Raw genomic sequence first — 12,043 nt, forward strand, 5'->3', positions numbered from 1 at the left:
AGAGAAACCTGGGAAGATTTTTATGAACTGATATAAAGCAAAATAAATAGAAAGAAGAGGAGTGTGTGTGTGTGTGTGTGTGTGTGTGTGTGTGTGTGGGAACACGGAATCTCTTGGCAGAGGACAAAGGTTCAAATCCCATCTGTATTATTTACCAGGTATGTGACCTTGGGAAAGTCCCTTAGCTTCCTTAGGCCTTACTTTCTTTATCTTCCAGATGAGGGTGTTGAACTAGATGCCCTCTCAATTTCCTTCCAGCTCTAGGCTTGTATTCCTATGTATAACTACAACAACATAAATGAAAAGAAAGCTAAGCCCTGAATAACTGAAAAACCAGTAAAGATACCAGAGATCAGATAAGAAGGGAAATCTTGCTCCCTTTCTACCCCTCCCTACCCATCCCTGCCTTCCCACCAACCCCACCCTTCACCCCACATACAAAAGAAGGCAAAGGGCTGTTGGGACAGAATATTTCATATTGTCTCTATTCTGGTGGTTTTGTTTAAATGCTTTTGTAACAATGGAGAGGTTGTTGTCCTTGGTGGAGTGGTGGGGGTAGGGAAAACATTGAAATACCTGTAGTATAAACACAAAAGGCATCAATGACTTTATAAAGGCATAGATAGTATATTTATTTAAGTTGCAGATTACAGAGAGAGTGATACCAAACTGGATACAGAATTGGGATTGAAGAAATATTTTGGTAGGTAAGAGCATTGGGTTGAGTTGAACTTATACCAGATGAACTTTTCAGCTATTATTCCCTTAGAACTCTCCCATGATGGCATTCACATATATGACCCACAAATTTGAGGATTATTGGTCTAGGCAAATGTAGTTTGCTCTACCACATACAGATAATGCAACTCCACATTTGACTGAGCATATAACAACACCCTGATGAGTATTTATAGACTGCTGTATTTCTGCTGTAGTGGATTATAATGTTTTTGCTATTATAGTAAAGAATCAATACGCATAAGATGGATAGCTGTTAAAATATAATTGTTAAAAAGATTTATCATCTGAAAAATGCTATCCACCTCCAGAGAAAGAACTGATGGCACCTGAATACAGACTGAAGTATATTATTTTTCACTTACTTTTTTCTTCTTTTTTTTTTTTTTGGTTCAAGTTTTCTTGCACAAAATGACAAATATGGTAATATATTTTACATGATTGCATATGTATAACCTATATCAGATTTCTTACTGTGTCAGGGAAGGGGGAGGCAAGGAGAGAAGGATAGAATTTGGAATTCAAAACTTTTAAAAATTGTTAAAAATTGTTTTTACATGTAATTGGGGGGAAATAAAATAATATCTTTTTAAAAAATTTATCTCAGTTTGTGTTTTGCTTTCAGAAAACATTCATGTATATTTTATTAGAGCTGATTTAAGATGATTACAATAAACATGCAAGTACAGCAAAAGAAATTCACGGAAGATATCCCCATTTATTTTAGAAATTAAAATTTTCATATTTTTTTTATTGAATTGCAGTAACCTATCTTCAAGTATGGTAAATTATTTTATGTAAGTCTCAAGGGTAAATGTTTTTTCCTATGGTCATACTGATGAATAAATCTTAATCTTCTCTAGAATACCATGCAGAAACATCCATAGAAGTTCAACTGAAGAGGAGGATTCTTCTTCAGAGGAAGAAATGGAATGGAGTGGTAACAATTTGCTTCTGGCTAATCTTTCTATACCTCAGTTAGACGGAACAGCAGATGAAAACAGTGGTAAGTGAACAAAGCTGTTTTTAAAGTTTGCTGACTTTAAGAAAAAAAATCTTAGACTTTAGCACTAAGACACCAAGCTTATAATATGGTTTTTGAAAGGTACAGATTGTCTTGTATACATTTCTTCTATCTCCTGAATATATTTCTTTTGGAAGAGATTGAATACCTGACACTTTATTTCTTAAATGTATATAATTTTCTGAGGCATTGATTACATTTCATAGACTTTGTGTACTTTCAGCTTGGTAGAATGGAAAGATCCCTGGCTCAAGAGTCAGAGGACATGGGTTCAAATCCTACCTTTGCCTATTTGACCTTGGGGCAAGTTACTCAACCTCCACTGGCTTCAGTTTCTTTATCTGTAAAGTGAGGAGGTTGAATTAAATGATATCCTGTACTCCAAAGAGGTCAGAGACAGAAAGAAAAGTCCCAAAATATGCATAGCAGCATTTTCTGTAGGAGCTAACAATAGCAAAGAACTGGAAATAAAGTTAAAGGATCATTGATTGGGAATGGCTTACCCCAATTTTTGGTACATAGATATAATGGAATATTACTGTGCCATAAGAAACAAGGAAGAATTCAAAGAAGCATGGGAAAAGTTGTATGAAATAGTGCAGATTAAATAAATTAGGCCAGAAAAATAGTATACAAAATGATTGTAACCATGTAAATAACTTCCCCACCCCCACTCCCCAAAAATAATCTGAAACTTGACTAGATGACCTCTGAGATCCCTTCCAACTCGAGGTATCTGATCTTATGGTCATGTAGTTCAGAAAGGAAACAAGAAAAATAGCCTACTCATATTCCCTTCCCAAAACACAAAATTTCTCTTCTGTTTGAAATAATAATGCAAAGAGGCAAATTTGTATTAGGACTAAATTGATTTTAAGTTTCATGGGTAAAAGAAATATTTTTGCTCACCTCCCCCCACCCCCCATTTTCCTAATCCCCAAATTAGGGTGAAAAAAATTAGGATGATAGGATTTAACACAGCTTGCTTTTAATTATGTGCCCTCTGCACCAGCTTTCCCACATGCCTGGAATGCATTCCTTCCTCAGTTGGACCTTGTAGAATCTTGTTTCTTTCAAAACTCAGCCTAAGCCCTGCCTTCTACATGAAGCCCTTTCTGACCCCTCTCCCAACTACTCTGCCCTCTCCCTCAAATTGTCTTATATTCATTTTGTATGTTCATGTTGGCTACCCAGTAGGATGTAAGCATGTTAATTAAGTGGTCAATGAAGAACAATGAGCCCAAAGGACAAATAATAAAAAATAATTTATTCTTGTCCTTGGTAAGGTTTGAGTGATAATTGTTTAGCAGGTTTACCTTCTTAATGTTAAAATTAGTTCACATTTTCTGAGCATATTCACACTTTTGAGAGGGTAGAGGTAGGAGAATGCTGCACATTGAGGAGAAGCTGACCTTTGTGAGGTATTATCTGTTGTTGGTGTTGGTTGGTTTTGGTGTTGTTGTAATTAGGTAATTAGGAGGCAGCTAGGTAGTTCAGTGGATAGAGTATTGGGCCTGGAGTCAGCAAGACCTGAGTTCAAATCCAGCCTCAGACACTCACTAGCTCTGTGATCCTAGGCAAGTCACTTAATCTCTGTTTGCCTTTATCTTATGGAGAAGGAAATGCAAACCACTCTAATATCTTTGCCAAGAAAACCCCAATTAGGGTCACAAAGAGCCAGACACAACTAAACAAAACAAAAAAGTAATTAGGAGACAGTCATAAAACAAAATTTACCATTTAAACCTTCTATGTTAGGTAAATGTAAAATATCATTAGGGAGGAAGGAGAGGTTCTAATCTTCTGATTTCATCAGTATAAAGAAGAAAACTAACTCCTTCCACAAATGCAGATTAGCAACTCTTCTGTAATTGAATCTTGCAGAGCTTCCTAGGGGCCCTGAAAAGGTAAGTGCCTTGCCCAGGGTCAAACAGACTCTTTGTATTAGAACCCAGGTCTTCCTGCCTCTGAGGCTAGGCCTTCTGTCCACTGTGCCACCATACTGCCTTTGATAAGAAAAGAGGAAAATATAATTCTAGGTACAAGGAAAATATTAGAGGTGTATTGTCTTCTTACACATATTGTAATAATTTCTGATCTTCAATTTTTCTTAACAGTGGATTGTTTTTGATGTGCATTGTAATTGTTAGCATAAGTGTTTGATTTTGTGTGGTTCTTCCTTTCATGATGATTGTATCTTGATGTGAAAAGGTATTTTAAAGGAGATCTTTAGAAAGAGGGATAATTTAAAATAATTAACTTATTTTCTGTTACAGACAATCCATTGGATAATGAAAGTTCCCGAACTCACTCCTCTGTTATTGCAACAAGCAAAATGTCAGTTAAGACCTCCATCTTTCACAAAGATGCTGCTACATTAGAACCCCCATCTTCTGCTAAAATTACCTTTCCATGTAAACACACAAGTGCCCTTTCTTCCCATGTTTTGAATAAGGAGGATTTAATGGAAGACCTTTCACAGCCAAACAACATAGAGACAGGACCTGACCACACAGTCCATTCTCTTACAAATGAAAGCACTTACTCCATGAAGTACCCAGGATCTTTAAGCAGTACTGTCCATTCTGAAAACTCTCATAAAGAAAGTAGTAAGAAAGAAATCTTTGCAGTTTCTTCCTGTGAAAGTAGTATATTTGACTATGAAGAAGATATTTCATCTTTAAATAGACAAATACCAAGTAGAAAGTATACCAGCATTAGGAAGATAGAAAAGGATGCTTCTTTTATGCATGTGAGTCGCCACATTAGTGAAAGTACGTTGGGAAAAAACTTCAACTTTTCTGATTTGAGTCACTCAAAAAATAAGCTGTCCTCTGAAGGAACTGAGAAAGGTAGCAGCACAGCTCTAAATAATTTTTTTCCTTCATCATTAACTGAAAATTGTGAATTAGTGTCTTGCTCAGGGGAGAGTAGAACTGTGGTGCATTCTGTAGAAAGTGCCAATAATGAAGGTGGAATCAATAAACTTAAAATTAGGTATGAAGAATTTCAAGAACATAAGACTGAAAAACCAAGCCTCAGCCAGCAAGCAGCACATTATATGTTTTTTCCAAGTGTTGTTCTTTCTAATTGTCTTAGTAGGCCACAAAAACTATCCCCTGTAACATATAAACTGCAACCTGGCAACAAACAGTCCCGGTTAAAGCTAAGTAAAAAGAAACTTATAGATCATCAGGAGAATTCTACCAGTATCAGTGATATTGGGTCCACAAAGGAAGGTTGTTATATGCAGGGTAACTCTTGTAGTACTAATTCTGAGAAAGATGATGCTCTATCCAGTGATGTAATTAGAGTTGCTCATGAAGCCTTTGAAAATAAAACCCCTGCTGATAGTTGTGTTGACTGTCACTTTGGAGATGGAACTTTGGAATCTGAGCAATCTTTTGGACTTTTTGGAAATAAATACACACTTAGAGCCAAACGTAAAGTAAATTATGAGACTGAAGATAGTGAGTCAAGCTTTGTCACACACAACTCAAAAATTAGCCTACCTCAGTCCATGGAGATTGGTGAAAGTTTAGATGGATCACTGAAATCTCGAAAGCGGAGGAAAATGTCTAAAAAACTGCCACCTGTCATTATTAAGTATATCATTATTAATAGATTTAGAGGGAGAAAAAATATGCTTGTTAAGCTAGGAAAAATAGATTGTAAAGAGAAACAGGTAATACTTACAGAGGAAAAAATGGACCTGTATAAAAAGCTTGCACCTTTGAAGGATTTTTGGCCAAAAGTTCCTGACTCCCCTGCAACCAAATACCCCATTTATCCATTAACACCAAAGAAAAGTCATAGAAGGAAAGCAAAACATAAGTCAGCAAAGAAAAAAACTGGTAAACAACAGAAGACAAATAATAAAAATATCAAAAGAACGTTGTCTTTTAGGAAAAAACGGTCACATACTATTCTTTCTCCTCCCTCACCATCTTATAATGCTGAAACTGAAGACTGTGACTTGAATTACAGTGACGTTATGTCTAAACTTGGTTTTCTTTCTGAGAGAAGCACAAGTCCCGTGAATTCTTCTCCACCTCGCTGCTGGTCTCCCACAGATCCAAGAGCTGAAGAAATTATAGCTGCTTCAGATAAAGAAGCATTGCTTTTTAAGGGTCCTAATATATATAACAGCAAGATTATTAATTCCAGTGTGGGAAAAAATAGTCGAACAAAAGCTCAGGTTAAGAGATCAAAAACAAAACTTGTTAATCCCTCTGTAGTTACTAAGAAAAGGAATAAACGAACTCAAACTCGTAAGCCAGGAGAGGATGGAAGGAAGAAACCTAGAGCGAAGCAGAAACAAAAAACAAGTGATAAACGCAGCACCCCAAGAAAGCACATAACATTTAAAGATGAAAAAATAAACACACCAACTAGTGCTGAAGTTAAGTTTGTACTAAAACACCAGGATCTCTCTGAGATCTCAAGCAACTTTGGAGGTTCTGAGTCACTTCATAAACAGAAAGATGTATCTGGGCCTGGCCCTGCTACCATACATCCCCTCTCAACTCCATTCCCCTCAATAGTTAATGTACAACAGAAGTCACCAGGCTGTTTTCCTTCTTCCTTGGAAAATAAGAAATCCATAGATTTGCAAGCATTTTCTTCTCTACAAGATGATTTATGTTCATCAGTAGTTTCTACACCTTTAGGTCCTGGAAAAGAATTATCAAAAATTAATGCTCAAAGGTCCCATAATCAAAGTGCTGTTTATAGCATAAAGGAGTCAACTTTGATTCAAAGTAATATATTTGACCTTTCCAACCATTTTTCTCAGGTAGCACAGAATACACAGTTATCTTTGGGTATGATGTCTACAAAGACAGAAGAAAATGCAAATTCACACAAAAAAATTTTGTCATCTGTGACAAAATTAAATGAACATCATAGCTCCTTAGATTCAATAAAATCAGATCAGCTACATGCCCCTGATTTTTTGCATTGCAAAGATAGTCAACCGCACATTGTTTGCATGCCAGAACCATCAAAGCACAGTGATCCTTATTCCCCTATACATATAACCTCTGAAGAAAACCATGGATCTCTTCAGTTGCCTAATAGCTGTTTTGTAACTTCCTTGAGAAGTCCAATAAAACAAATAGCATGGGAGCAAAACCAGAGGGGATTTATTTTGGATATGTCCAGTTTCAAACCTGAAAGAGTAAAGCAACGATCTCTGTCAGAAGCAATTTCGCAAACCAAGGCGCTTTCTCAGTGTAAAAATCGAAATGTATCAGCAGCTGCATTTGGGGAAGGACAGTCTGGATTAGCAGTTCTGAAAGAATTACTCCAAAAAAGACAGCAGAAAGCACAAAATGCACATGTTATGCAAGACCCATTGTCAAGTAAACCTCAACTGAACAGAAGTGCTTCTTCTCTGGAGCCTAATAAAGCAGCCAAAAGATCACGATCAGTAACATCTCCAAGAAAACCTCGAACTCCAAGAACTACAAAACCTAAAGAAAAAATCCCAAAACTTTTAAAATTAGACTCTTTGAATTTACAGAACACAGGTCAAATAGACCATTCAGTTTCTGATGATAGTCCCGTCTTTTTCTCAGATCCAGGTTTTGAAAGTTGTTATTCACTTGAAGATAGCTTGTCACCTGAACATAATTATAATTTTGATATTAATACCATAGGGCAAACTGGATTTTGCAGTTTCTATTCAGGAAGTCAGTTTGTCCCAGCTGATCAGAACTTGCCACAGAAGTTTTTAAGTGATGCAGTTCAAGATCTTTTTCCTACACAAACTACTGAAAACGAGTTTTTAAGTCATGATAATGAAAACTGTGATGAAAACAAGCATCATTCAGCTGACCCAACCTCGTGGATTAGATCTAGTGCTTTAAGTCCTGAACTTTTTGATAAGCAACCTATAGAAAACAATGAGAATCATCGGCATAATCAGTGGAAAAACAGTTTACACCCTTCTCGATCTAATTCAATAATGGATTCCTTCTCTGTCCAGCAGTCAGGTGACTGTGTAAATGAGAAATCCATATTGACTAGGAATTCAGTAAGCAAAGAAGTGTTTCTTAGCCTTCCACAGCCAAGCGATTCAGACTGGATTCAAAGCCACACTAAAAAAGAAGTTTCTTTTGAAACAGGACAGTCTCTTGATTCCATCAATACCTCTTTTACTGCAATATTATCATCTCCAGATGGTGAACTTGTAGACGCAGCTTCAGAAGACTTAGAACTATATGTTTCAAGAAATAATGAGATGTTAACACCAACTCCAGATAGTTCACCAAGATCTACCAGCTCTCCTTCACAATCCAAAAATGGTAATTTCACACCTCGAACTGCTCATATTCTGAAACCACTTATGTCCCCACCAAGTCGGGAAGAAATTATGGCAACTTTATTAGATCATGACCTTGCAGAAACTACTTACCAAGAACCATTTTGCAGTAATCCTTCTGATGCACCAGAAAAACCCAGGTAATATGATGATGCCTTTTTAAAAAAATCATTATTTAAACACATGCATAACTGTAATGTATAGCATCACATCCAGTGTCATTTGATGTATGCCTCCTTATTTCAGTCTTTTTAACCTTATCACTATGAATAGTATTCATAAGGACTTTGAAGAAAGGGGCTATTTCATTTTTGTTTCTGTATTCCTAGAGCCTAGCACCCTGGCCCACTGTATTTATAGAGAATTTTCCTTGGTCAGGAGTACCCACACTGATTAAGTGATGAGTCTGGATCAAAAAATAAAAATTGAAACAGTATATAAGCATGTATCATCCTAATGCTGAATTATGAAATATGACTGAAAATTTCCAAATGCTATGCAGATAATCAGCACAATGGATGTTTTATAATTGTTGTTTAGTCAGTCACGTCCAACTCTTTGTGACCCTATTTGGGGTTTTCATGGCAAAGATACTGAAGTCGTTTGCCAATTCCTTCTCTAGCTCATTTTACAGATGAGGAACTGAGGCAAATAGGGGTAAGTGACTTGCCTAGAGTGACAAAACTAAGAAGTGTCTGAGACTGGATTTGAACTTACATCCTCCTGGCTGCAGGCCCAGTACTCTATCTGCTAGTACCACCTAGCTTCCCCATGTTTTATAATAATTCCTCGTGTTCTTTTGCTTAGCAAATGCTCATTGAATGAAAAAAATAATGCTTTTATGAGCATTCACAACTCTGGGGATTACTGAATACTACATGTAGTCAGATTAATTTATTTGTATGATATATAAAAATATATGTAATGAGTGTTGGACCCATATTTAGTACTACATAGTGAGGTGTGATACACAGAATACAAATGAAATATTAATTATAACATTTATTATTAATATCAGTTCTTTACAGTTCTATAGCACTTTGATGGAACATTGCAGAGAGCATTGGTTCTGAAACCAAAAGACCTGGGTTCATATTCTACCTCTGCCAGTTACTATCTTCTGACCATGGACAAGTCACCTTAACCTCCCTGGGCCTCAGTTTCCTCATCCATATCATGAAAGGGTTGGACTAGATGTCTTTAAGTTCCCATCTGGCTCGATACCTATCATTCTTTCATTTTTTAGCAGATTTAATGCTTCACAATTCAGTATTACAATGGTACATGCTACATTTTGTTTATTTTTGTTTATTTTATTTTTTTGGTCCAGACCTGTGATTCCATTACTCCTGACAAAGGAAAGTGCACCACTACAGGTTGTCTGCTATTCTTCAACATAGAGTCTTGGAGAGAGACCTAGAGCACTAAGAGTTTAAGTCATTTGCCCAGGATCGAACAGCCTGTATGTGTCAGAGGTGGGACTTGAAACCACTTCTTGTTTAACCACAAAGCTGAGCCCTCGATTCTGTATACCATGCTTCCTTCTCTGGTCAATATTAAGATCAATTAAATACCAGTCTTGGTCCTTTTATAAAGGATAAAAATAAAAAATGTTTACTCTGCTGTTAGACTTGAATAGTATAAATTACTCTAGACAAAAAGGCAAAACTGGCCTCAACTTATGCCTCTGACATATATAATTCCTCATGTAGTACATAAGAAATATGGTTAATAATAAAGAGTTGTGAGATATTGTCTATAAAGTACTTTGCAAATCTTGAAGCACTAAATAAATGTCATTTGATGAGGAAGAGAGTGAGGATGATGATAAAGATTGATGAGCTGGGAGTCCAGTTCTTACCTCCCTTTATTGCAGTACTTCTGCTTCTTAATGACAAGTACTAGATGTTGAGTATGGAAGGAAATAAAGCTACTGAAGACATCTCATACAGGACTAGTAGGAACTTTCAGAACTACTTTTCAAATCATTTGTGGTTATAATGTATTTGAATACCTCAGTGTATACTTGATTATCCCTCTTCATCCCTAATAGCACCTTCCCACACAACTTTTCTGTGTGAAGAAGAATGCCGGGTAACATACAGGAAGAGGTCTATGTACTCTTATTTCCTCCAACATGGTCCCTCTGTCTCAACTCCATATAACTTTTGACACAGAGATGACACACTTCTTTTTAAAAGAGTTTTATTTTTGTTTCCAGTTATTTGGTTCTGCAGCAACTGCTGGTCTGTTTGGCTCAGAATTGTGGAGCCCTTTATATTATATGAATAGACTGACCTTTTGATCTTACTATCCTCAAAATTATCAGTAAGGAAATAGAAACTATCTATACAGTCTTTTCTTACTGTAAACAGTGGGACATAGTCTTGTAAATGTTCACTACAGAGAAAAATTTGCTTTGGTTTCCCTAGAGACTATGCTAGGACTGATGTCTGGTCACAAAGTATAATGTACAAGAAAAAAGGGCTCTTGGGAATATTCCTTGCAGTTCAAATTTACTTCACAATGAGCCTTAACAGTTGATCGTCAGATAATATTGACATGAACCAAATGTAGTCCTCTTAGCCTATTCATCCAAGTAGTAATGTATTGGTCACGTGTTAATGTCTTAGTGGAGATCTTTCTTACATGTAAAGTAATCTATTGTCATTGATATAACTAAATTAAGGATATAACAAAAATCAAGATTTGGCGTACAAACGTAGTCCACACAAGTTCATGATAAAATTGACTAGCTAGGCATGCATAAATACAGCAGAAGGTGTACAAACACAATCCATACAAGTTCATGATAAAACTGACTAGCTACATAATGCATAAATGCAAAATTAATCAAAATGAGCCATAAGGTAGAAAGGAAGCAACATTCTAGTGAGCTTCAAAAACCAGTACATTACAAGAATGTTTAGATATATAGTAATCAACAAAAATAAGACATGTACATTGTATGAGTTAATTTTGCCAAAACATTCATCTCTAAGTCCTAAATACAGAACAGTATCAAGAACTGAAATTTGAAACTTTGGAGAGTTTGAAGAGAATTTAGTAGTGAGCAAAGACAAACAATAAACCATTAGAAAATACAGCAAAACTTCTCTCAAACAGTTTACTTTGGAAGTGGGGATATAGGAACTAAAAAATAAACAAGGGTATTCTTCATTTTTTTAAAAAAACAAAGCCCTGAGCAAAGACTTCATTGTGAATGTCTTATTCCAGCTCACAAAGAAACCCGTCTTCAAGAACGAATTATCATCATGCCTTCCTCATTGACATTTTATTAACAGCTTATAGGAAAGATCTGTCTATGCAATAGAAGTCTGAATTTTAGAGGAATTGCTTATGTAGGAAATTCTACTTGAGGTTTTGGTACCTCCATTGTACTGAAACTTAATAGCAAGGATATTTACCAAGCATATTAATTCTTAATCTAAGAAACTAAGAGTAAATTGTTTGATGTAAAAGAAATATAATGGGAATTAATCTATTACTATGTAAGAAACTTAATGGGGCTATGTAAATTCAATCAGTAAATCAACAGGCATTAATCAAATGCTTCCTATATTTTAGAAATTCAGCACTAAGGTCTAGGCTCTAGACATACAGATTCAAAAAGAAAATGGCTCTTGCCTACAGGGAACTTACATTCTGTCTCAAGGTCATACATTTTTAGCTAGAAGGGACCTTTGACATCTCATCTAACTCCCTGTTTTATAGATGAGGAAACTGAGCCGTACAAAGGTTAAATGACGTACCCAAGTTCAAATAAGTAGTGAGTAACAGAGCAGGTCCTCTCATTGTTTACATCTATGCAATCATAAGTCCAGTCCCTGTTCCTGTCCCTGTAATCTGCCTCTTCCAGTGCTTTTTCTACTGTACCATGCTGCCCATCTCCATGGAAACGGCATATACACATAAAAATAAATGCAAGTAATATA

General features: G+C 36.0%; 1 protein-coding gene across 1 annotated transcript in view; it reads left to right on the forward strand.

Moving 5' to 3' along the window:
* Nucleotides 1–12,043, forward strand: part of REV3L (REV3 like, DNA directed polymerase zeta catalytic subunit) — a 253,112-nt gene that overhangs the window by 153,291 nt on the left and 87,778 nt on the right. The window contains 2 exon segments of the mRNA XM_021008089.2: nt 1,602–1,744; nt 4,039–8,227. Of these exon segments, the coding sequence (XP_020863748.1) occupies nt 1,602–1,744; nt 4,039–8,227 (4,332 nt within the window).

The sequence above is a fragment of the Phascolarctos cinereus genome, unplaced genomic scaffold, assembly GCF_003287225.1.
Source record: "Phascolarctos cinereus isolate Bilbo 61053 unplaced genomic scaffold, phaCin_HiC Scaffold_5;HRSCAF=322, whole genome shotgun sequence".
Lineage (NCBI taxonomy): Eukaryota > Metazoa > Chordata > Mammalia > Diprotodontia > Phascolarctidae > Phascolarctos > Phascolarctos cinereus.